This window comes from Ochotona princeps, chromosome X, assembly GCF_030435755.1.
Source record: "Ochotona princeps isolate mOchPri1 chromosome X, mOchPri1.hap1, whole genome shotgun sequence".
Taxonomy (NCBI): Eukaryota; Metazoa; Chordata; class Mammalia; order Lagomorpha; family Ochotonidae; genus Ochotona; species Ochotona princeps.
The window spans coordinates 70565931-70593311 of record NC_080865.1 but is presented as its reverse complement, the minus strand read 5'-3'; the positions used below and the strand labels follow the sequence as shown (position 1 = coordinate 70593311).

At 39.6% G+C, this 27381-nt stretch overlaps 1 protein-coding gene across 1 annotated transcript in view; it reads left to right on the top strand.

The window, feature by feature from the left end:
- The window catches only part of MORC4 (MORC family CW-type zinc finger 4), a 63446-nt gene extending 42699 nt beyond the window's left edge, over nt 1-20747 (top strand). The window contains exons 12-17 of the mRNA XM_058658794.1: nt 117-185; nt 571-619; nt 2008-2177; nt 15751-16438; nt 16720-17003; nt 17318-20747. Of these exons, the coding sequence (XP_058514777.1) occupies nt 117-185; nt 571-619; nt 2008-2177; nt 15751-16438; nt 16720-17003; nt 17318-17471 (1414 nt within the window). The 3' untranslated portion in view covers nt 17472-20747. The remainder of the gene's footprint in view (nt 1-116; nt 186-570; nt 620-2007; nt 2178-15750; nt 16439-16719; nt 17004-17317) is intronic.
- Nucleotides 20748-27381: the final 6634 nt, after the last annotated feature.

Sequence of the window (27381 nt, the reverse complement as noted above, 5' to 3'; positions counted from 1 at the left end):
TATGGAGGAGATCTGAGCTCTTACTTGTCAGAGGGTTGTCTTACTGATAAGGAGCATACAAGTAAAAGGTGAAACCAAAGGACATCCAAATGATGATTGTTTACTCTCTACTACAGGAGGTGCTCTGTTCCAGAGGAACAAGAATTCATTGATGAAGAGCTGTGCTTGAGCAAAGCTAAGAAACAGTTGAGTATACATGACGTGGTGTTTTTACATCATAGACTAGAGGAGCTTTACTCTCCCAAATGGGACAGGGGAGTTTTAAGAAAGGAGAAATCTTGGCTTTGTAGTAATTCCTCTGCTCTGCTATTTCTTTATTTCTTTTAACCATCTCTTGAATGTCTTATTAATGCTTGTTGATTGTGTTATGTCTCCTCCTTTTCCCTCAGTGGGATAGCTGACATCTCTTTTCAGGAGCATAGTTTGGGAAGACACCTTTAGTTACTTCATGAGGCTCACACTAGTTCTAATTTGGAAGTAACAATATAACTTGCCGCTACAATTGCTGATCCAGTCCATATTGCTGAGTGTCCTGAGTGAGCTAAATACCACTTTTAATCTTTCTCTTAGAGATCAAACTGTTGAGAAGAAGATGCCTGTGGAGGATGAAGACCATCAGGTGAGATAGTCCACTTCATCCCTTTGCTCACTCAAAATTTTTCCCAACAGAGAATCTAGGTTGGAAGAAGCAGCAGCCTTAAAAGCTGAATAGCCTTGAAAAGCCTTGAAATAAACTGTTTCTTCTGGTGGTCATTTTATTGGGTCTTAGGGTTGGTTTTGATCCGTTGTTGTCAATGTTCAGATCATCCAAAACTGAAGAGTCACATCACCTGTCTCCCAGATTTGGATTCAGTACTGATTTGGTGCAATGTGAATGTCATATTCAGTGTCACGGAATACTTTGGGTTATGTTCCATCATCATACAGGCTGCTCCTGTTAAGTGTCTGGTTTTCCTGTCTCTTCCAGGATTCGGGGATGATTCCTTCCTCCTTCTCTTGGGAAGAAGGGGTGGTTCTTTGTGCCCCTCCCCAATCCCTGCTTTCAGGCTGGCTGGCTTTATAAAGACTATGCTGTTTTGAATTTTCAGGAGCACTGTCTCTCGGACATGGTTGCCCAGCTCCGGACGCTGAAGGGTGCAATAAGGTTGGCCGTCCTTTCAGGGACACTCCTTTCCTGACAGCCACCATAGCACCCATGTATCTTCCCCACCCAACCTTGCCTTTCTGCATGTTTTCCCTCTTGAACTCTTTCCCAGAAAGATCTACTAGTCGCATGTTAGATTCACCTTCCACCCACTCAATCAGGGTAGGGGAGACTGGTGAGGATAGAGGCAACTTAATATTTTTTTCTGATATCCTGCCAAGACTCAAGCATATGAACAACTAGACTTCGTATCCTGATGTCTTGGCTTTGGTTTTATAAGTCTCATTTAGGGTTTGGGAGATTTCCTAGGACTGTCCTGTCCTCATTCAGTTTACCCACTCCTTACATTTCTTCACCTTAATCATTCATACTATTTTCATAAGCTGGCTCTCCTAGAAGATGCATGTCTCTGTGTGTGTGCACTATGGGTATATGTTAGTCTCTCGCATGCAGTTCTCCAAAACCAACACAGACACTTGGTGCAATGCTCTTTTGCCTCCACTCCTACCCTCATCACAGATCTCAGGAGAAAGCCCAGCCTGAATTGGGTCACAAGACAGAATCAGACGTGACTCGGGGCTTGGGTTTATGTTGTGGGGGGATAGCTCTAGGAACCAATAAGTGAGTTGAGGGAAGTTTGTTAGGTGTCCAGTTGATAAGGTTGATAACTGAATGTGCCTGGATTCAGTATCCTAGTGTACGTTACTGTGAGCTGCTTGTTTTCTGTAGGAAAAGTTTTGTTTTTATTTTTTTTTTGTTTGTTTTTTGTCTAAGCATTCTTTCCTAGCATCAGAAGGATTGACTCATCCTTTGATATTTGGCTTGAATTTGGAGTTTTTATGAATCATTTCTTTCTTTGTTAGGCATTCGGTGATCCACCAAAGATACCTCCTATTCAAGATGTGGCTGGATTGAAAGACAAGACAGTTGGATGTGAAATAATTCATAGTCCTAGCCTACTTCGGTCTCTAGAAAGCAGATCACCTTCTCTTCAACTGAAGCCTCTGGATTCCAGTGCTCTTACGTTTTCCAGGTGACTAAATAACGTAATCTGTTGTCAGTAGTAAGCTTCAGAGTCTATTTTCCTGTGGAGTAAATTCATATGATTTAGCATGTTTGTACTTTTCTAATGCTTAGCATGGAATTCAATAGGAAAAATATAATTTTGAGCTGATAGAATTGTGTTTTGCACGTTTCTCCAGTGTCTCAATGTTGCAATATCTATTTCAAATTTCTGTATTTTTCAGATGATCACTTCCTGATGCTCTTTTATGTATTATATATTCATTTATGTTAGAGTACAGGTGCAATAATGGATGAGATAATTGTTTGAGAAACATAAAGTGCTTTCAGTGGGGGTAATGATACATAGATAAATATTGCTCTTTTTCTTAAGTTTATGATATTGAAGTCCTTGGGGGCCTCATATTGGTCACAAATAAAAATAACAGAGATCTATACTATTAGGTCATTCTTATCGGACCTTGTTTCTTTGAACAAATTATTTGTATAGAGTTAGTCTTGGGCTTTACTTGTTCCTTTTATAGCACCTCTTTAATGTTATAAGGTATTTTTTAAAAACTCATGGAAATGAGATTGAAAGACTTATCTTGATACAATTTTCAAAAATCTATGCATATAAAACTCCTTCAAGAAGTTCATGGAAATGAATAGTATAAAAATGCTCATTATTACTCCTTGCTTTCTTCTCTCAGCTGTGCTGCTCAGCTCGGCAGTGCTAAGATAAAGGGCATGTATAGAATTGCTCAGTAATAGTACAAACTTTCACAGGCATCATGAATGTGACTATCATATAGTGGGATATGAATTTTTCAGTGACCCTTTGAAGTTCTGAGATCATTGTAAAATGTTGGAGGAAGGAGACAATGGCCTAAGTAAGAGGGTCAAATGACCCTGATTTCTTCCCCCCCCCACCCCGAATGTTATTGATTCCGTGTTAATGCTTCTTAGATGAAACCTTTGGTCTCTTATCTAGAGAAATCTGTTAGTCACCTAATTAGTGATTCTTCCATAGTTAGGCCCCACAAATATTGGAATAACCCCATTACCTCTTTTCTATGAAGAAAAAGTCTCAAGGGGAAATGAGCTTTTAATGAAGAAATCTTTTTTAAGATTTATGTATTAGAAAGGCAGAGCAACAGAGTGGAGGGGTCAAAGAACACAGAGAACAGAGATCTTCTATCTACAGACTCATTCCCAAATGGCCTGAACAGCCAGGTTTGGCCCAAGCCAAAGCCAGGAACCAGGATTTCCATCTGGTTCTCCCACATGTGTGACAGGGGCTCAAGAACTTGGGCTATCTTCCAGTGCTTTTCCAGGCTCATTAGCAGCAAGCTGGACTGGAAAGGAGCAGCCAGGACACTGATATGTGATGCCAGTATCACAAGTGGTGACCTAACCTGCTGTACCACAAAGCTGGCCCTGGGACAAAGCACGTAAAGTGTTAAGTGAGAGTCTGCAAGGAAGCATCTGTAGCAGTCCTTTGAAACAGAAATTAGATAATAAGTAAGGATTGAATTTGACTCATACTGGAGAATCAATTTCTAAGATTGGGTTAATTAATAGGAGGATAAGAAGCATAGTCCAGCCTTTATTTCAGGGCCTTGAACTTAATGCTGTTCTGTTCCTATCCATGTATTTCCAGTTGCCATTACATGTTGGAAAGGGGGCACAATAAGGGCTATGTTTTCATGTAGCACACTTTTAACTTCCTACCTAGATCTCCTAGACATGCTTGAACATCTCGGTTGCTACTGGAATATCATGTGTCATTCCTTTTGGCTCTTCCCAAGTGTGATTTTTTTTTTTTTTCTTTCTCCGTAGTATGTTGTTGTAACTTTCGTGGTTTTGCTTTGAGAGACGTGTAAATACTTAGTCACTATTTTGTGAGTGCAGTATGGTAGTGCTTCCATTGGGTGGCACACTTCATCAGTCTTGTATGAGTCTTTGGGGAATGCTCTATCTGGAGTTGGATTTTGGCTGCAGAGGAAGGGTGGAAGTACTTGAACCAGTGTTGTGGGATTTTAACTTGTAAAGAATAAGATTGTTTCAAAAGAAAAGTTTAAATGGTAGAGATATGTGATGCCACTGGTGTTATATGTGCTGCATAAGTTCAGTGGATGATGATTGTGTTGTTTCAAGCTACACATACAGGTGCATTCAAATTGGAGAGAAATTGCTGTTTTGTTCAAGGATTTAGCAAAATACTCTGGTGTCTCTGATAAATCTGTGTCAGTGGGATAACAGGTTTAATCAAGAATTATGGAGATGCCCTTTGTTATCAGAACTGAAAGCTGAGAAGTGTCCTTGGGTCCTGTAGATCACTTCACTTACTCTAGGTAAAAATAAAGCCTACACTGCTTGAGAGAACTTTTAAGACATTCCAGTGGGGTACATTTGTTGAGGCTTAAGAGCTACCATTGGTAACAGCTTTATAGATTTGATAAAATCTAGCAAATGAGAGGAAAAAACCTCAGTAAAAAGTCAGCCTGTATATACTCAGGCATAGCGTTTTACAGGACGACAGCTATTTTTTTCTTAAAAGAAATAATGCCATTTGTTCATTATTCCACATGCATTGGAGTTTTTTTAATGAAATGTATAGTTCTAAGGTGCTGATGGAATCAAAGATGAAAAAACTTAGTCAAAATAGTACAGGCATCTAGAATGCTTGCTAATTGCTTTATACCTGCTATAAACTCAGGTCTAAAGTACCCATAAGCAAATGGAATAAGACAAGAATTGGTGGCTGTAATATATTTGGGTGTTTTGAGTAAACTGCATGTCAAAACATTATTTCATGTTTTAAAAATAGCAAAATGTCTGAATTACTCTGTGATGGTAGGAGAGGAAAAAGAACATTTGAGTTTGTTCAAAGGAATATTTTAAACAACAAAGCAAGCTCTAAGAATGGAAGAACAATTTTCAAATAAATGAGATTGATTCAGGGGGCCAATATTAATATTTAAAATATGATCTTGGAGTGCTTGCTTCGGCTGCACATATACTAAGAATTATGATCTGGGGAACAAATACCAGAATGCAGAAATGAAAAGCCTAGTGGACTGTCACCAACCAATAACCATTAACTAAAGAAAAAATGAAAATTCAGAGTTTCTAGAAAGTGTCCTGGGATGATACAGCAAATGGAGAAATAGTAATATAAGAAAATCTTTTCAAACTCAGCAAAAACAGCAAGAGCCTGTGACATTTGAACCACAAACTGCTGCCACCGCACTCCAAACTTAGTTTTATGAAAATTGCTCAAGAGAACTCCAATCTAGGTGGGTGTGGCCAAGAAGATGGGGACTCCATGTTCCTTAGTTGCCTGTTTAGAACTATGGTTTCACCTGGGAGGGACATGCCCCTAGTTTCTCTGTGTTTTATATATGTTTACACACACACATTTATTATATATAATATATGCACCTATACCACATATATGTTACAGACATGCACACATTTTGATTTATATATTTTTTATTGGAAAGTCAGATTTATAGAGGAAAGGAGAGAAAAAGATCTTCCATCTTCTGGTTCATACCCCAAGTGACCACAATGGTCAGAGCTGAGCCGATCTGAAGCCAGGAGCTTCTTCCAGGTCTCCCACACGGCTGCAGGGTCCCAAGGCTTTGTGCCATCCTGTACAGCCTTGCCAGGACACAAGCAGGGAACTGGAAGGGAAGTGGAACAGCCAGGACATGAACTGTTGCCCATATGGGATTCCAGCTTTGCAAGGTGAGGATTTTAGCCACTAGGCTATCACACTGGGCCCTTCTCTGGTTTATGTCTTACAGTGACACTATTCCATGCAAACTAAAAAGAACAGGGTCTCTTTTCTCTGACCCAATTTTCTCTTCCCTCACCCAACTCCTACTTACAGGGTAGAAGCACTCACCGGGCCAACAATCCCAAACCCCTATTGTTCTGCTGGAGTCTGCTCATAGGTCTGGATTCCATAATGGATCAAGCAGGCCAAAACCACCTGAACATCCATTCAGAAAGTTTGCACTATGGCAGAAGTGGGCCACTGTCCCAGTCTTCAATTCTTGTACTGTGCTAAAGAGATTCTGCACCGGGGGGCGGGCAGAGAGAAGGATGAAGAACTCCACAAATCTGCCTGAAAGAGCTTTTTTTTTTCTGTAACAAAGCATGAAGAATACCATGACTAAAGAAGGGCACTGTAGAAAACAGTAGAGATTTTGATGACTATAAGAGAAAGGACTCATAACTTCATGGTACCATTTGCAACAAACAGATGGCCAAGTTACAACAAACAATCAGAAGTTTGGTAACAGAGACCTGGGAAGAGAGTCAAGAACACTCCTAGAATCATAGGCAATCCTGGGTATAAGGAAGGTTGTACATAAGAATCAATCAGAGCAGGTGAACTTGAAAGGAGTCTCCAATCTGCACACTGATCGACATCAAAGGATAGTGACCTCACTGGCCTAGGGGCTTAAGTATTCATTACTTCTGACCCTCCACTGGCTGAACAATAAGCTATTCTGACTTACGATCAATTTCTAGGATTCTAGGTTTAAAAATAGAATGATACACATCCTTGGCAATCCAAAAGATCAGTCACAGTCCAGGTAGTGCAGTTTCAGAGGGGACTGAGAGGGAAAACTTAAGCTGCTAGTGCATAGGTGCACTTCAGTACACTTCAAGAACTGAAGACTGAGACAGTGGCCTACTTCTGCTAGAGTGAATTGTGGGGCAGATGCATACACTTCATTAGTGGTTATAGCGACCTTCAAGCCACACACACACATCCAACAGTAAAGGATGAAAAACAAGCTGGCCAAGAGAGCTTAAACATGACCTTTGATCAACAAGTGGCCTGTGCTGAGCAAGGATGAATCCTAAGTTTCCAGGTAGAAGACTAAAAACAAAGACAAAAAAATCTGAACAAGGTCATTGGAAGCCTGCATATTGTAGGGCAAATGGACTTATGGAATCAGTTCAGCCAAGTCATTTAATAAACAACTAACCAAATAAGCAACATCCGTCCCCTGAGGAGAGGGTATTAGTGTTGTGTAATTGCTGTATTAGCGAAAATGTTCAGCTGTCAACAAAAAAAAAAATTACGGGACATGCAAAGAAACAGAAAACTCTGACCTATATACGTGAGGAAGAGGAATGAAGCCATTAGACAGTGCTCCCGAATAAACTGATACTAGATTTAGCAGGCAGGTTTCCAGGCAACCATTATAAATATAGCAATGTTTTTGAAAGTGTTTGTGGAAAATACATTTTACAAAGAACTGTATTTAACACCAAAAATCATATTTTACTTGTGGTTTTCAATGAACTTTTTGATGTATCCTCATATGTTTAAAAGTTTACCCTGTCTAAAAAATTTTTTAAAAAGGTATGACAGTGTCTTGTCAAGCAGGGAATATCAAAAAGGATTTTTTTTAAGTGTAAAAATGAAGCAAATGGAAATTCTGGAGGTGGAAAGTACAATAATCAGTATGAAACAATCTATAAGGAAACTCAACATCACAATAGAATTAGAAGAGGAAAGAATGATCAAGACATGAAGTAAGATAAATCATTATGTAATCAGGAAGAGAGTTTAAAATGAAGTAAGATGAAGTTGAAATTAGGACATCATTAAGTCCACCAACACAAGCATAGTAGGAAAACAAGAAAAAGTAAAAATAGTTGAAAATCTCAAATTTCATGAAAAACATCAACCTACACATCTGAGATGTTCCAACAAGTGGACAAATGCTAAGATTTACAGACGCATCACATGGAAAATACTGAAAGCCAAACACAAAGAGAAATCCTGAAATCAGAGAAAATGATTCATCATGTGCACCAGCACTCCAGTTAAATTAGCCTAAGCTGAGGTGCAGACATTTTAGCCTAGCAGTTAAGATACCCACATCCCATGTGGCAAATCCTGAGTTCAATACCTGGCTATGGCTCCTGACTCCAGCTTCCTGACAGTGCAGACCCTGGCAGGGAGCAGTGATGGCTCACCTAATTAGAGTCCTGCTACCCAGATGAAAGACCTGGATTGACTTCCAGGCTGCTGGCTTCCACAAATGCTCAGTCCTAGCCATTGTGGACATTTGAGGAGTAAGCCAATAGATGGGGAATTAATTAGTTAATTAATCTTTTTCTCTCTTTCTTTCTCTCCCTCCCTTTGAGATAAGTATTTCTAATTTCAAATTGTGAGCAGCAGACTTCCTCAGAAACAATGGAGACTAAAAGGCAAAGAGATGGTGCAGTTATTTAGATATGTTTCCACAAAAAGCTCATATTGAGATCTAATTGCCAATGTAGCAATATTGAGAAGTAGCAACTGGAGTCATGGGAACTGTACCCTCATGAAGTGGTTAATATAGTCTTTGCAGATATAGATTAGTCATGTTCAGCTTCCTCAGCTTTCTCTTGCTTCCTCTTTCACCATGTGATCTCTTTGCATGTGTATACTTGCTCTTCCACTTTCTGGCTTGAGATCTTCACAAGAAGCTGACCACTTGCAGCCACCCAATCTTGGCAGACACCAGAACCATGAGCCAAAATAAACCTCTTTGCTTTATAAATGATACAGTCTCAAGTATTCTGTCATAGCAACAGAAAATGAGCTAAAACTAAAACAGATGACATACTTGAAGTACTCCATGAAAAACTGCCAACCAAAAGTCTATATCAGTTTAAAAAAAATACTATGTTTAGGAAATGAAGATGAAATAAACAAATAACCATATAAACAAAAGTTAAAAGAATGTTTTTCCAACAGAATTGCCTTGCAAGAAATAAGACTTGTTTATATTGGAAATGGGTGCTGCCAGACATTAGCTTAGTTTCACATGGAAAAATAATTATGGAGAAGAATGATGGGGAAAATATAATGCCATACTTATTTCCATTCTTACCTAACGTGAAAACATATAGCAGGCCTTCAAACATTTCCTAGCAGGTACATATTAGGAAAATTTTATATGTGGATTCCAATTTTTTGCATCAAAATCTAATTGCATGAATTTTTATAAGCACCTTCATATGTAATAGCATATGTACATGTACACACACATATATATTTTATTTAGGGAATTTATACAAGATATAAAGTATTTGATAATAATAGCGCAAAGGAAATGGACAAAAAAAGCTGTGTTGGAGTAAGGAAATGATACTATATAGTAATTCAGATCTGCAGTCAGAAATTTTATTTAAATGGTAAATAAGAATATTAACATGAGATTCTATAAATATGTACTAGCTTTTTCCTCGCACATTTTTCAAGTCACTTTATATAGACTATTAGCTATTACATTTGTAAATGTACCAGGAAATACCTGTATAAGGTAAAGAGTAGCAATCAAGGAAAACCAAAGGAGGCATGACACAGAGAATTAACAACCATTTAGCAAACATAATTTTACCCTATTTAAAAATGCAAATAAACTGAAAACAGAGGGATGGATAAAGTTTTACCATGCAAACAACAACAACTGTGGAAACTGGAGTGGTTTGCTAGTATCATACAAGCAGAACACAAGACCAACAAAATTGATACCGTGAAGGATCTTTTATAATGATAAAGTACGTCAGAGATATAACTGAACTGTTTTATGGACCTAATTACTGAGCTCTCAAAATATACAAAATAAAAGCAGATAGAATTGAAGACAAAATAGGTTCAGAAATAGTGGAAGACTTTAATATTTTACTTCCAGTAGTATAGATACCAGTATGGTAGATTAACAAGGAAATAAAAGACTTTAAGAACACTCTATAAACCAACCACATCTGATACGTATACAGAAGGCTTCACCCAACAACAGTGTGATAGTTTCCTCAAGTGTATATTGTGAATTTACCAGTATAGCCTTTGCAACTCTGACTTTCAAATAAAGGAATCTTTATTTTGAAAAAAGAAATAAACAAAAGGAAATATGGGAAATTCATAAATATATGGAAATTAAGTAAAACATTCTAAAATTCACAAATGAATTAAGTAGGAAAAGTCACAAGGATAATTAGAGAGTGTCTTAAAAAGCTTAAAATAAAAAAAATATTCCAAAGTGTGGAATGAAGCCAAAGAAATACACAGAGGGAAATTGTATTTGATAATGTTTATCTTAAAATTGAAGAAAATGTCATCTCCTACTGAAACAACAGCACTAAAGCCAATTCAAGCAGAAGGAAGAAAATAATAGATTAGAATTGAGATGAAATAGAGAATAGAAAAACAGTAGAGAAAATCAGTGAAACCAAAAGCTAATCTTTGAAAAGAACAAGAATTAAAATAATGAAAAACTCCTTTTATAATAGATTCAAAAATAAAGTATTAAGGCATGGGTTTAACAAGTACAAGCAAGATTTTTATACTGAAAACTACAAAGTATTGTTGAAGGAAGTTAGAGACCTACATGTTTGTGAATCAGTAGATTGAATACTGTTAAAAAGCAATACTGCCAAATTTATCTAGATTCAAATACAGTCTCAACCAAAATATTAAATGGCTTTAATACGGTAATCAGTATCACCTGAAAATTCATGTGGAAAAGATACAGATATAGAATCATCAAAACATCTTAGAAGAAAGTTGGAGGAATCAGATTTCCTTGCATAACATACAATGAATTTACAGTAATAAAGATAGTATGGTGCTTGTACATGGATAAAAATATATATCAATGGAGCAGTCAAGAAATATGTCATTATATTTATAGTCATTGGATCTTTGGAAAAGTCTCCAAGACATTCCAGTGTGGGAAAGAATAGTCTTCAAAAAATGGTGCTAGGACAATGGGGTATTCAAGTGAAAAAATGACATTGGATCCCTGTACACACAAAGATTAACTCACAGTGGCTCACAAATCTGAATGCAAAAATTAAAATGTGTAAGAGAAAATAGGGAAATAAGTCCTTGCAGCTGGATTAGCTGTAGTTTCTTAGGTTGACATCAAAAGCTGAAGGGACAATGAATTGTAGTTAAAATGGCCTGCATAAAATGTAGTATCCAGAAAGTGAAAAGATGGCTTACGGAGTAGAACAACTTAGTAAATCTGATATCCAGAATATATAAAATCTATTACAACTCACTAATAAAAAGATAAATAATCCAATTAAAATGGGCAAAGGTTTTCCATAGATGTTTTTCCATAGATCTACAGGTGCTCAGTAAGCACATGAAAAGATGTTCAGCATACTAAGCTGCTGAGGAACTGTGAATCAAAGCCATGCTGAGTTGCTGTTTCACACCTGCTAGAATGGCTATAATCAGAAAGATGGGTAATGACAAGTGTTGAGATGGGGCAAATTTGAAACCATTATCTATTAAGGTGTAAATGAAAAATGTTGCAGGGCCAGCGCTGTGGTATAGTGGATACAAGTAAATCCTGGCTGCTCTGCTACTGATTGCTGTTGCCCAGATGCTATAGCTCCTTGCTGATGCCCTGGGAAAAGCAGCAGAATATGGTCCAAGTCCTTGGACTCCTGTACCCATATGGGAGACCTGGAGAAAGCGCCTGGCTTTTGAAAAGTTCCACAAAATGTTAAAAATAAAACTACTATATAGTACAGTTATTCTACTCCTAAGTATATAGTCCAAGAAAACATATTCAAAAATATTCTACGCAAACTTTTGTAGCAGAATTATTCACAGTGGCCAAAATGTGGAAGAAACCTCAGTTGAATAAATGGATAAATATAATGTGGAATATCCATACAATGGAGTCTCTCAGGCATAAAACAAGAACAGAATAGTGATACATGCCACGGCTTGGAGGAACCAAAAACATGATGTGAAGTGAAAGTAAACCATTATAAAATACTGTTTATTCTGTGATTTAATTTGTTTGAAACGCCTAGAATAGGTAAATCTGTAGAGGTAGAAATAGATTAGTGGTTGACTACAAGTAGGTGGGGTATAACAAGTGACTGGTAATGAGTAAGAGATTTCTTTTGGGATGATGCAAATTTTCTGTACATTTTAGAGATGGTTACACAACTTTTTGAATCTACCAAAAACATTGAATTGCATGCTTTATATGAATGAAGTTACCTCATTTATACCTTAATAAAATTTTTTTTTAATATATGGTGTAGAAAGGAGTATGTAAACAGTAAAGGTGTGATGCTTTGACGTCAGTGTTTAGCCTGTTAGTTGAAACACTAGTTATAATGCTTGTGTTCCATATCAGCTCTGTATCAGCCCTGGCCCCTGGCTCCAGCTTCTAATACAGACTGTGGGAGGAAACAGTGCTAGAGCAAGCAGTTGGGCCCCTGACACCTGAATGCACCTAGAACCATTGATTGGCTTTTGGCTTTGGAACCTATTCCAACCCAAGCTACTGTAGGCATTTAGAGAGTGAACCAGCAGGTAGGGATGGTCTCTCTCCCTCTTTCTCTGTCTCTCTCTGTCTCTCTCTCTCTCTCCCTTTTTCCCTCCTTCCCTCTCCCTCCCTCCCCCCTCCATATCTGTATCTCTTTCTTCCCCTCCACTCTCCTGCTTCACTTTATCCCTCTCTGCATCATAAAGTAAACAGATAAATAAAAATTTAAGAGGCCGTTGTTTTTAGTTCTTAGTCTTGCCTGAGTGCTTAAAACATAGTAGGAGACATAGGAAATGAATGGGTAAAGAAAAAAGAATCTACAAAGAGACAGGTAATGTACATGAATAAACAAAAACTTTCACCTTGAAGAAAGCTCACACACACAAAAAAAGAAAAAATAATCTAATTCTAATATAGCATTCTCTCTTTGCTAGTGAACTACTAAACTGATGGCAATTACATATAGAAATGCCTCACAAAGCATTTCAAGAAAACAGAAGCACTGTGTAACTGTTTGTCATTAATTTTTAAAATCTCAGGAAGTAATGCAAATTATACCTATAAAGTGACCGTGGAGGAATATGACAAAAAGAAAAAAAGAAAATGATAAGAAACTGTCATTAGAAAAGAAGTTGGAACAGAATAAGGCTTTATTAATTTATTAGATCCTGAATACAAGTATGGTATATAAGAATCAGTTCCTAGAAGGAAGAAGACTTTCTGGGGAAGTGTGAACTCAATAAGTAAAATCCACTATTTTCCCCTCATTCATATAATTACTATTTTTTTGAATGTCACTTAGGCAATAATTTTGTTCTTTTGTCCCCATTCAACACAGTTAACTGAGCTCCCTTTTGTCTAAAAGCCTATACCTTTTTGCTTTAATAAGGTACCTAGGACACATGCACCTGCACACAGGCTCACAGGCTAGAACATTGATACATGTTAAAAGCATTTGAGCTGTGTTGAAATACCGTGTTAAGGAGAATAAGGGCATTCCAATTAACAGGAGCAGCATAATAGAACACAGGACATTTATTTTGGCTAATGTGGGTGAAGAAATTAACGGGAGATAAAGCTGGATCCAAATTATGTACTAGCCCAATACTCACTGGCTACTTTGAGAAAGTTACCTAATTTCTACAGGAGAACCCACTGAAATTTACCAGTGGCACTAATAAAAACCACTGTATCAGGATTCATGCAAGAATTAAACAAGATAATGCATGTGTAGTACTTATCACACACATTATATGGCACAGAGTAAGTGCTCAATAAATCTGTCCTATGATTTGAATGCCACACCAAGACATTTGAGCTTTGATTTTGTGGATATAATTTTGTGGATGTGGCAATAAAGTTTTCAGGTAGAGAGGTAGCATACTCAAAAAAATGCTACAAGAAGATTGACTTGGCAGTGAGTGATCTAGAGTTGAGAGAAACAGAGCCTGGAGATGGGGCAATCAATGTGACAGTAGTCCAGTGGAGGTAATAAGTGCTTCAAGTGGAGTATTGATTATGTATGAAATTACTTTACAAAACTGTAGATGTTGCTGACAGCTTGGTAGTGCCGTGATACGAATAAGAAGCATGGGAAAGAACAGATTTGAAGATGAAAATGAAAGTTGGTTTTACACATACTCAGTTTGATATACCAGTGGGACACACACACACAGACACACACGCGTGCGTCCCCAAAGGGAAATGTGTAACAATTGGAAATTCAATACTGCAGGTGGTCAAGGCTTGGAAGAACTGTGAAAGCTATTGCCCAAGTGCTGTAGCCAAGAGGATATAAGAGATTACTAAAGGAAAGTAACATGGCACAGAAGGGAGGATAGTTAGGGAGCAAGCCCTACAAAGTGGGAAAATGAAGATAAGGTGAATAGTATAACTTTAATGGCCTTTCATAAAACTTTATTTTTCCTATCTGAAATTGTGTATACCTTTCTTTCATGCCTGCCAACTGATTGTTTTACTGTTTTCCTCAGCACCACAGCTCCATAGGCCATCTGTGGTGCTCCTTACACATGTTAAAGATAGACACCTTTGTTCTTACATAGACCCTAAATCCTCCTGCTTTTCCCCAACAGCTGATTCAACATCTATTATGATGACATACCACAACATATGGGATATTATAAGAAGCTAAAGTTTGTGATGTCTTATGGAAGTTTGCAGAAATGACAGAGGAATGGGGGCTGACTTGTTACTATGAAGTGGCTATTAACATGCGTGACTTTATCATTGAGAAGTAGAAAGCTCCTTTTCATTTTGGATTTTTTTTTTAATTATCCAGAGAAAAGGCAGAGTAGTTAATACATAACACTGGGTTCTTATCCTTCTACATGATGTAAACTCGCCTCTGAATTTCTCTGATACCTTTACTTTGCTTTCAACCATTAATGCATGAGTTGATTCTTACAAAAATTCATGAAAACTGCAATTGAAAGAAAGTATTTTGGTGGAAAAAATGTCTGCAGTCATGTGTAACAGAGGTCTTCGGAGAGTTCACAGAAATATATATTAAGAAAAACCTTAGTGAGTTTTAAACTTCTGTACCAAATGAACATGTTTTCATTCCATTTCCATGAAATTTTGGAATTTCTGCCATATCACAATCAGAAGCGAAAGGTGATTTGAAGCTACCATCCTAAACTTCTCTGAAGTACAGGAATAATTCTGTGCCTAATTGAGGGACTTGATGGGGAAATAAGTTAAACTGGCTGATTTGCTTCCTTTGTTTTTGACTGGAGCCCCATGTTTTAACTTGATTTTAGAAGTGAATAATGGGCTATAGCCACAATCCAGTTAGCTGGCAAAGGAGCTGTATTGTGTTCTGTTGCAACATAAAAAAATGCGCAGAAATCTTTTGATAGTGGAAGACTTTTGTGATGTTTTAAAATTAACGAGCCGGCTCTGTTCTGTGTTGTGGAATTTTTTGTGTGTACTTTTTTTGTTTGTCTTCCTTTACTGGCCTTTAGAAAACTTGTAATTGGGCTGATTTCAATCCTAATATTAGAATTCTTACTGAAGTCAACTTTGTCCTGTTACATCCAGATATGATCGTTCACACCTTTCAGCTTCATATCTTCCTTAGTTTGCATATGTGAAGGGGGTGAGACTTGGGGTGTAAAGTTGCATTCTGAACCTGAAATGATTGTGGGGTAGTACCTAGAGGCAGCTTTAATAGGGGAAATTGAGGAAAGGCTCCATAGGATAAGAATATGTTTAGCCTGTGTTATGTATGACTCCTTACAGCTTAATTTTCTCTTCTTGCAGTAAGTACAAATGGATCCTAGGTGAGGAGCCTGTGGAGAAACGAAGAAGACTCCAGAATGAGATGACAACACCTCTAGATTATTCCATGTCTGGCTCTTACCTGAGGGCAGAGGCATCTGTTGGCTACCCAGAAGGCGAGAACAGCCTTGACAAATCCAGTTCTGAGAGAAGCACACCACCGTGCCTTTACCCAGAATACCCAGAGGCAAGCAAAAATACAGGTCCAAATAGGGACGCTTCCAGTCTGTCTCCAGGGTCCCAAGACCAGCACCAGGGGTCCCTGCTTCCTGAAGAATCAGAAGATCAGATGCCCAAATTGGTAGCAGAAGAATCAAACCGAAGTAGCACAAACGTAAACAAAGAAGAAGTGAACAAGGGACCTTTTGTAGCTGTTGTAGGTGTTGCAAAAGGTGTCAAAGATTCAGGGGCTCCCATTCAGTTAATCCCTTTTAACAGAGAGGAGCTGGCTGAGAGAAGAAAAGCAGGTGAATCCTGGAACTTAATGCCTTATTCTTTGGCTTCTGCCACAATTCCTGCTGCAGCCACTAGGGAGAAAGGAAGAGGCTATGAGGAGAGCAGACGTTGTAGTACACCAAAGACAAAGAACCAAAGAGAGCTGGAAGAATTGAAGAGAACCACAGAAAAATTGGAACGTGTTTTGGCTGAAAGGAATTTGTTCCAGCAAAAGGTTAGGCTAACACTTTACCTCTAGAAATAAAGATTATTGTAACCAAGGGCTCGGGATGTTGGTATAGTTGATGGTTTTATATTCTGACACATTTACACAAAGTCTGTCATTGAATCATTCTGCTACCTGTTTCGGAGCCCTTGAATCCTAGTGGGCTTGCCGCTCATATTTGGGAATTGAACAGGTCACTAAGTTGAGGAATCTACACTGAGAGTTTTTGGCACTCTTTGGCTTTTGGGAGAATGTGAATGCCATTGAATTTCTGTTTTCTTGTACTGCAGGTGGAGGAGCTGGAACAGGAGAGAAATCACTGGCATTCTGAATTCAAGAAAGTTCAACATGAATTGGTGACGTACAGTACCCAGGAGTCAGAAGGCTTGTACTGGAGCAAGAAACACATGGGTTATCGTCAAGCTGAGTTCCAGATTCTAAAAGCTGAACTGGAGAGAACCAAAGAGGAAAAGCAAGAATTAAAAGAGAAACTGAAGGAGACAGAGACACATCTGGAAGTGTTGCAGAAGGCTCAGGTCTCCTACCGGACCCAAGAGGGAGATGACCTAGAAAGGTTAATTCCTAGGGTTTAGTTATCAGCTTGTGAGTGCTAATGGGGAGCATCCCTTAGGGGCCACAGTTAGTGGCCTTAGACAAGGGAAAAAGCAAAGCCTTAATTCACAGGCCACCAAGGATTGAGTAATTACTTTTTAGAAAACCTCAGCCAGTTTTCCCTGTGCCTGGTGGCACTGTGCATTCTTCTTTCTCTCTAGCTAATGGAAACCTAATTGTTGAGAAGCGTAGGCCCATTTTGAAGGGGCTCCATTGTATTCTGTTGGCTAATGACTTCATGTCATCTCTTCTCCTGCCCTTCACTCCATCATACAGGGCTTTGGCAAAGCTTACGCGGCTACGTATCCACGTCAGCTATCTCCTTACTTCTGTCCTCCCTCACTTGGAGCTTCGTGAGATCGGGTATGACTCAGAACAAGTGGATGGGATCCTGTACACGGTGCTGGAGGCAAATCACATACTGGACTGAGCCCCAGACTTTCTCTCTCTCCTTTTCTCTCTCCCTTTCTCTCTCTCTCTCTCTCTCTCTCTCCTACCCTCTTATTTCAATCTTCTACCTTCTCTTCTTGTTCTTCTCCTTCCCCCTTGCCTCTTTCTGTCTCTACCACTTGTATGCCTTATGTAAAGAATCTTTGAAAACATCCTGGCTCTTAATCAATCTGCTTCTTACTCAGTTTTGGTGTGGAGAAAGATGTTTAAATACACTTTAAAGAGTCTAGGAACAGAAAAGAAAGTCATAAAGTTAGGTGACATGAAAGGTTTAATTTTGAAGACCCAGATACTTGGCCTGTTTCATATCCTTTCTAAGATAGTTCATGTTCTTAAAACAGTTGGCAAATGCTGGGTCCAATGTACTAAGTGTTCTGGGATAAGTTAAGAAATAAAAGTCACGGTTTCAGATTGCAAGGATGTAATCATCTAGTTGGAGATACGAGACATATACCAAGTTGCTTAACTATATGTAGGAGTATATGATATGTGCAAGTGAGTGGTAAAAACCTGATATGGAAGATCTGGGGGGAGGGGCAGAAGAAAATACAAGGGAGGACGTTCAAGGAAGAAGTCACAGCAGAAGTGGGACGTAAACTAGGTTTTAAGGAAGAGGCATGACCACACTGTTAATGGCAGTGGTTCTTTAGGTTGTAGGACTGTGCTTGGTTTTTTTTTCTTCTTCCTATCTTCCTACCCTTTTCAAATTTTCTATAACAAAGTTGGTATTCTTATGTTGTAAAAATAAATCGTTTTTTTTAAAGAGCAAGCAAATTTGGATATCCTCTGAGAGACTTGTGAAATTACACGGTGATATTATAGTTTATGTTCAATTTCACATTACCTCTGGAAGAACAATACAAATGCATAAAAGTATGGGTTATGAAAAAAGTGTTTGTTAGAAGTGATGGATTAGTGTAGATTTCCAAAGTGCCCTTGTATATGCGATTAAATTCTGGCCTTGTAGGGAGATGTTTCGGATGTCCCCTAGAATTAGACCTGCCTATTCTTTGGGCTGGTATGGGGTGAGAGATAAGACTTCATAGTATCAGAAATAATAAAACATACAGTCTTATAAAAGGATCCATTTTATTAATTCATTGCTTTATTGTATTTATACAGTACACACTCTGAGTTCAAGGTACTCTTCAGAAGATGTAGAACAATGGACACATAAATTAAATGTGAAAAATGGGATGTAGAGGAGAAACAATAAAAGGAACTTGGGATCAAACAGTGACAAAATATTAGCTAGTCTAGCGGAAATGTTTTGGATTTTTATGCTACTTTGCCTCGGCAAAGTTACTTCAGACTTTTTCTAAATTATTTTACCTGCTTTGAAAGGAGATCCACAATAGGTACTCCAGTGAGACTGCAGGGAATTAGAGGAGGCTGGAGCCTGGCTTCAGCACTACAGCCAGCATTTCAAGGCCTTCACTGCCCATTTGGACCATGCAAATCAAGGCCCCAGTTGTCTCAATGTTAGTGACAGGAGGGGCAGTCTATTCACTTCAATAACAGAGCAACTTCTGTGTTATTTATTAAGAACCTGTTCCAGCCTGAACCTCTGTAACTATTGATAGGTGTCATTATGGATAAATTGAAAAGTGTTTGCCCAGGCTTTCCCAAGTTTGTGATCTGAGTGTGAAGGGAAGAGGCACTGAAGGGAAAATTGGGTGCATTCTCCAGGTTTTGCTGTTGTGTTAATATATCTTTTCAAATAGCTAATGACTGCCCTTTAACTTTGCATTTCCATGATCAGCATACAACCTTATTATGGGACTTGGTCACTGAAATCCATTCTTAACTGGTGCTCTGTGCTTCCTATTCCCACCCAGTATCATTAAATTGCTTTTAGCAGCTTGATCAGGTCATGCCTCTACTCAAAGATCTGCTAGTATTCCCAACTGCCTACCAAGCCCCATACAAATTAATGAGTATGCTACTTAAAGCTCTTTGTGACCTAGCTTCTACTCTCTTTAGATTGGTCTTGCAATATTTCACACACAAACCACATTCTATCCCAAGTGAACTGTTTTGCTGTTGTTTTTTGAATTTCTGAGCAAGCGTTAAGGTTGTTTCCTTTCCTCTTTGGCTATCCCATCCCATTTGCCTGGAATGTTCTCACTCATCTTCTTTCATTTGGTGCAATTGACAACTTTTTGTCCTGCAAATTCCTTGAATTAACCCAGTTAGACCTGCCTTTTCTCTTTGAGCATTTTGGTTTTATGTCCCTTATGAGAGTCTCATCACAAACTTCCTTGTCCTTGTCGTCCCTAATAGGAAAGTCCACAGTTTTGAAAATTTGACAGACTACTTGATGTTTACACTTACATGTCTCACATATATTTCAAACAAAACATCTTAAAAATAAACAGTGCGACGTAGTTCAGGACTATTTCTCCCTGCCAATTTTCCTTGCCTTTGAAAATGGCACCTCCACCCACCAAATTGCTTAAGCCAGAAACCTAGAAATCATCCTCCCATCCCCTATCCAGCCTACTAACCAGGTCTGTCCTTGCTTTCCAAAGTATACCTTGACTTGACTCATTTTTTACCACAACTAGCTTAATCCAAACTGTAGTTATCTCACAAGGATGGTCATGACTTCCAACTAGACTGCTTATTTCCACTCCAGTTTGCACAGTTGTCTTATTACTGGGGACAGAGGGCATGCTTTTAAATATAAAGCAAACGATGCAATGCTTAAAGACATGAAATAACTTCTGGTTCTTAGAACAAATTCCAAATCCCTTACAGTGTGCTTCTATAAAACTGCTACCTACTTTTATTTTGTCTCATGCGATCCTTCATCATATGCCACTCTTTCCTCTGGCTCACCATAGTCTTCACACTTGAAATATGACAAGTTCTTTGCTGCCGAGCGTTTATTCATAACTGCTCCCACTCTTGGAATGCTCTCATCTCCTATCTTGGCATGGCTCGCTTTTCCTCATCCTTCCGCTCTTGGTGTAGGTGTTGCTTCCACAGGCCCTCCCCAACAGTCATTTTTTCCTCTGTCTACTTTATGACTCAATTGCCGTTTCCCTGGGTCATTTTTTAGAACTCCTTAACACTCCTCAGAGCTTATGTATTTGGTCATTTGCTTTTACTCATGTAAGATATGTTTATTGGATACCTGCTGTGCACTGTGATACACATTAGTGAACAAAATATACATGATCCCCGTTTACCTACCTCAACCAATTCCATAAGAAGATGAAGTCATGGCTTTTTTCTTTTTTCTTTATTATTATGATTTTTTTTTTTTGCCAACCGCTGTATCCTGGAACTTATTGTAGTGTCTGGGATATAGTAATTAATAAATGATTATTAATATGTGAATGATGGGAAGTGTGTTTTATTCATATGTCCATCTCCCTCAAGGGCCTAAGGCAGTGCCATATTCATAGAAGAGTTTGGGTACAAGCTGTGAATGATTGTATAATGAAGCTGTAATAATTCTGGCAATCTAACTCTGAAGGTAGAAAACTGAGGTAGTATGTGCTACAGGCTATTGGGGGTGTTCATTATAAGCAGAAGTGGTCTAGTGTTTTTCTTTTGGCTACCAAAGGAGGAAAGATATGGGTGTCCTTTACAAGAAACATTCAGGATCATCAAAATGAGGCTCCTTAAACATACGGTGTTTAAATACTGAGAACTGCAAAATATGTAACCAGGTTGTGGAGAGCAGATCTTAGGAGTGAGAACTTAAAAGGAGAAAAACTAAGGAAGCTTTCTTTTTTTACCTGTTTCAAGACTGGGGATAGTTTATTTCTAGAAAAAGAAAAAGCTATCTACAGGCCAAGAATTGACAATAAATTTCAAAGGAAATGAGTTCTGGGCACATGTTAGATCAGTACGTATTTGTTGGATGAATGAATGGGCATCTGGCAGAGGACTAGGCCAGACCTTGTGGTCCCAGAGGACAGGAAGATTGGCTTGTTTGTGTTCATTGAGGACCAATAACCTGGACTAATAAGTCAGATGCAGATGTTTAGTAGGCTCTCAGTTCCCAAGGGCAGCCTCTAGATAGAATGTTGTTCAGATTTTTTTTTCATTTTAAGTTTGAAAGGCAGAGTTATAATCTTCCATCTGCTTGTTCACATTCCCCAAATGGCTGCAATGGACAGGAGGAAACTGGGAGCCTGGAACTCCATCTGAGTCTCCAATGTGGGTGAGAGGGCCCAAGTACTCAGATCATCTATCGTCTCCATCATCTAGTGTTTTTGCAGGTGTGTTTATAAGAGGCTGGATCGGCAGTGGAGCAGCTGGGACTCCAACTGATGCTCCTGTGGGATAGTAGCATCACTGATAGCAGCTTAATCTGCTGCAAAAACAATACTAACCCTTCTTGTTTTTATTATTTGAAAAGCAGAGGAAGAAACAAACTGAATTTGAATCACAACCACTTTTAATGGTACTATGTTAGGAATGAAGCACTGAGGTTGGCTCAGGAATAACGAATGTGAGCCTGACCTCAGTCAAGGCTACTATGCTCAAAAAGAGTGAATTAAGCTTCCTGAAAAGGACTTAAATATATATTTAATGTGTATTTCATATATTAATATATATCCTATAATATGTAATGAAATATATTATAAATTTATATGTAATTCTATATAAGTTCATATATATTCATTGCTTGATATATAATTCATATATAATTATGTAAAATATATGAATATATTTATGATATATGTTCTACATATAAATGTGTGTATATATATATTTGGAAAGCAGGTATACAGAGAGAAGGAGAGAGATCTTCCCTCTGCTGATTCACTCCCCAAATGACTGCAATGGCCATAGCTGAACTGATCTGGAGCCAGGAGCCAAGAGCTGCTTCTGGGACTCCCACATGGTACAGGGTCCCAAGCCTTTAGGCCATCCTCAACTGCTTTCCCAGGACACAACCAGGGAGCTGGAAGGGAATTGGGGCAGCCAGGACATGCCAGCATCCATATGGGATTCTGGAGCTTGCAAAGGGAGAATTTAGCCATTGAGCCATCACGGGGAGCCCCATGACAAGGACATATTTTTAACTTATGGCTAATATGCCGGAAGAACATTTAGGAACTATATATTCTGAAATCAAAGGGCATATGCTTGGTCAATAAATTCACTGAAGGAAGAACTGGATAAAACTGGGTATGTGAAAGCCCTGGTCATGAAGTGAGCCATAAAAGCATTCATTTTCGGGCCCAGCGGCGTGGCCTAGCGGCTAAAGTCCTCGCCTTGAAAGCCCCGGGATCCCATATGGGCGCCGGTTCTAATCCCGGCAGCTCCACTTCCCATCCAGCTCCCTGCTTGTGGCCTGGGAAAGCAGTTGAGGACGGCCCAATGCATTGGGACCCTGCACCCGCGTGGGAGGCCCGGAAGAGGTTCCAGGTTCCCGGCTTCAGATCGGCGTGCATTGGCCCGTTGTGGCTCACTTGGGGAGTGAATCATCGGACGGAAGATCTTCCTCTCTGTCTCTCCTCCTCTGTGTATATCTGGATGTAATAAAATGAATAAATCTTTAAAAAAAAAAAGCATTCATTTTCTGATAGAAAATGTCGGCACAAGAAATATGTTACTTGCCTCCATCCCTGAACCCAGTTGATAGGGATTGCTGGAAATCTCCAACCTACTACATATTGTAACTAGTTTAATGTTTTCTACAAGCCAAAAACAATTGGATAGGCAATATAGCCTTAGGCAGAGGATTAGGAAACTGGATCTCCAAAGGTCTGGTCTTCCATATAGGCACTAGGAACCTAGAAGGATTGGGATTGTAGAGGTATGCGGGAAAGGTTTTCCAGAAGTAGTATAGCCCAAATCACGAAACCTAGGGATAATGGGGAATACAGGCATACCCCAGAGAATTTGAGAAAGAATAGTTTACCAAGCTGAAGCATAGGATAAGAGAAGACCAAAGGTATGCAAACGGCAGAGGGAAGTTATACTAAAACAACTTCGCAATGGTGTTTTTGGAGGCTGTGAATTGGGAAAGTGGCTGCTGAAATCTCCCCAACCATACCCTGCATTTGGGGAGTTAATCCCAGGTTGCAGTTCCTTGGGGACTAAGATTTTCTATAGCAGCAGGGCCTAGTTAATCACAAGTTCTGTTTATCCCAGATTTTAGCAAATCCGAATGAAGGTAAAAGATCCATCTGTTCTCCTTCCTCTTCCACTTCTGAAGTCTGCTTTCCTTTGACTTCCTATGAATAAAGAAGCCTGTCCAAGATTTTCACAAATCTTGAAAATTTTTAGAAAAACTTCCTCTGCTAGTGTAGATTCAGATCTGTAGTTAAATAAATGTATGTGGGCTCGGCAGCATGGCTTAGTGGCTAAGGTCCTCGCCTTGATCCCATATGGCCGCTGGTTCTAATCCTGGCAGCTCCACTTCCTGTCTATCTCTCCTCCTCTCAGTATATCTGACTTTGTAATGAAAATAAAATAAATCTTTAAAAAAAATAAATAAATGTATGTATGTATATACTTTGTCATCTTCTGTCATACCACAAAGATACCTTTTGGTATGACTTCGACAGTATCTTTTAGGTCTCCTATATGCTGACAGATAATAACAGTTAATCTTTTTGAACATGCTCATTTCATAGATGAGAAAACTAGATAATGAATGAGGTCCTTTTTCCAAGATCACACCACTAGGGAATGCAAAGACAAAATTCAAACCCAGGCAGAGGCAGGCGTGGCATGGGAGATAAAGCTGCTGTGTGCAATGCCAGTACCCCATATGGGCACCTATTCATGTCCTGGCAGCTCCATTTCAATCAAGCTGTTTATTAATGGCCTGGGAAAATAACAAAAGATGACCGAAGTCCTGGGTCCCTGCACACACATAGGAGACCTAGATGACACTCCATGCTCTTGGCTTCATCCTAGTCCAGGCCTAGTCATTGCAGCCATTTGGGGAATGATTTGGAGATAAAAAGATTCTCTGACTCTGACTTGCAAATAAAAAGTATGTATCTTTAAAAGAGATCCCAAACACAGGTTTATTTGGCCCCAAACCCAAGGCCTTTGCTCATGATGCCATACTGCCTATTTTGAAAACTATTAGTCTCATCTTTTCCTAGGAACCATGCTCCAGTCAGCCCATGTAAGAATTTTTAGGGGAGAAGTTCTATAATCCCACACAATGTTTAACTGCCCTCATGATCAGGAAATTGTTCACTTATGTAACGAATATCCCTCCAAACAATGTGAAAATTCATTTCCTCTTGACTGGGTTTTTCACTCAGGGCTGTGCTTGGCAGCTTTCCTGATATCCAAACAGCCATCAAGATCCTATTCTTACACTCCAGGAGGTCTTGGTCTGGTTGGCCTCTGCCCATGGCTGTTCTCTGACTCCTTTGAACCCCTCCACCCCCAGACAGTGCTGAGTTGGGCAAGTCTCTTGGGGAATGAGAAAGTGACACTTGAGAACATATTGGTTTATTATTACACACAGAGGAGTAAAATTAACCATGCAAGGTGCATGTGGAATCACCAACAGGAGGAAGTCGCCTCCTTTCTCATCCTGTCTACCTTTTTGTTCATTTCCATCATGTATCATTTTGGGAAACCACTGAATCATTTAGTCAAAGGGAGCTTGTGTAGCTGAGAGAAATCCTTGTTCCCCAAATTCCACTGCTTCTGAATTACTATTTGATCTTTTTTAGATCCATTAGACTCCTCTTCTGATGTCTTTTAGAGGCTCACTGGAAAACTAGTGTCAATTATGATGTGGGGCAGGTGTGGTGGCACATCAGACTTATCTTCCACCCTGTGGTGCCAACATCCCATATGGGTGCCAGTTCATGTCCTAACTCTTCCACTTCTGATTCAGCTCCCTGCCTGTGGCCTGGGAAAGCAATGGAGGATGGTCCAAAGCCTTGGGACCGTGCACCATATGGCAGTCCTGAAAGAGGCTCGTGGCTGATGGTTTTCAGATCAGCTCAGCTCTGGAGTGGTAATCTATTTTGGGAGTGAAGCAATGGATCAAATATTTTTCTCTCCTTCTATTTCTGTAAAATTTGCCTTTCAAATGAAAAATAAGTAAATCTTTTTTTAAAAAAGCTATGATGTAAATGGCTGATCTGTGGCTGACTATGCCTGTCCAGAAAACACGCAAGTGCACACACACATACACACACACACACACACATTCTTTTTCAAATCAAGGCCTCCAATGCCTTTAAAGCAAGGGAGTAGAGCCTTCACAATATATTGTCTGCCATCTCTTGAAGGAGACGCTGATCCATCCTCTTGCATCTTATTGGGTAATAATTTTTAAAAGTGCTGAAGCTGCAAAGAGCATCTTACCTTGGTACTTTTGGTATGACTAGCCTTTTTATCAAGCAACCCACACACAACCTGGTCAAACATCATACACTCTGAAAGTATGTAGGAGAACAGGAGCCTCCACTCAAGGCTGGTTTGTCTCCATTCGATGACTGGCACGCATTTCGCATGGAAAGTCACATTGCATTGTACTTCCTACCAGCTTTCAAAAAGCAGACAGGCGTTCTGCTCTCTCCACAGGGTCATGAATGGCCGCAGAGTTCTCCAAAGTCTCCAGAGCATGATTCTTGGGAAGCAGCGAGGGTGTCACTCTGGAGATATGACAGGATAACAAGAAAGCACTAGTTGTCTCTGCAAAGGTCATGACCATGTGATCTTGTATAGTAGCTTCCTACTGGGTTTAGCTGAGAAACAGGGCTACTTCTCTTCTGAAGCACTAGCAATTCCTGAGTATAGTTCCCAGGAAAGTGGTGGGAAGGGGTGACAGCCTCTGAATCATTATACCTGCTAACAGCCTGTTAATCTTTTATCAGTGGTCATATTATAGCATATCGAAGAGTTACCACTTCGTACAAAAGAGAGAGATAACATGCTGGACTTCCTGTTTGAGGTTCTCTTCCCTCTTGAGATAAAAGAATTTCTCATCAAAGTCGGGATCCACGCATGCTTGGGCAGGTAGCTCAGACTAGGCAAAGGCCAGGCTTCAGCCAGCTGAGGAGGAGCACGTGCACTTCCCAGCCTGAGGTCTCTGTGTTTCAAAGTGGGCAGCTGTGGGCATGAAAGAAGCCCCTGTTCCTGGGCCGGGGACTGGGAGATACCACTGATCCTACAAAGCATCACCTGTGGGCCTCTGCGCTCTCCTCCCATGTTTGTCTCATAGCTTTGCTTCTCTGATCCAAAGCCACAAGGCCCCAGGATTCCTGGATGGGCACTCCTAATGGCCTAGTAATTTCTCTAGACCTGATCAGAAGGGGATGAGGAGATAGGCTGAGTGCCAGGGCCATTCCCCCGCTTAGGGCCCATTTCCCTACTTAGAACCCCATAGGGGTCCAATAAGCAAACCCAAAAGTGTAATGGGCCAGCTGTTTAACACATCCCCATCTACTCAGTGACACTGCTCTCTATTTCTCAATTTCCCATAGTGCTTCAGCTGTAGGAAGCAGTTTCTTTGAGTCATCCTTCTTCCCAAAAGCTCAGGTGACAAGCCCTACTTTCCTGTGGATTGGAATTTAAGGAGACTTAAAGCTGTCTCCTCAGGCCCTGACACTCTGTTCTGTGTTACTTTCTTTCATATCTCACAGCACAGTCCGTCCTGTGCCTGTGCCACAGTGAGCTGTGTATGTGTTATTGCCTCTGGATCAGGTGAATAGTCCTCGTATGCCCTTGGCACCCACAAAGCCCTTAGCATGTTAGTTATTTGACTGACTAGCTGGAGGGGGAAGTTTCTCCAAAAACTAGAGTTTCCCTTTGTGCCATGAAGCCACTTTTGGTCTCCTCACCACCCCCACCGCCATTACCGGTCACACAGTATGTAACATCAAGGCCTCAAGGCAGGGGTAAAAGGGTCGACAGATGGAGGGGGCAGGGATGGGGGGGTG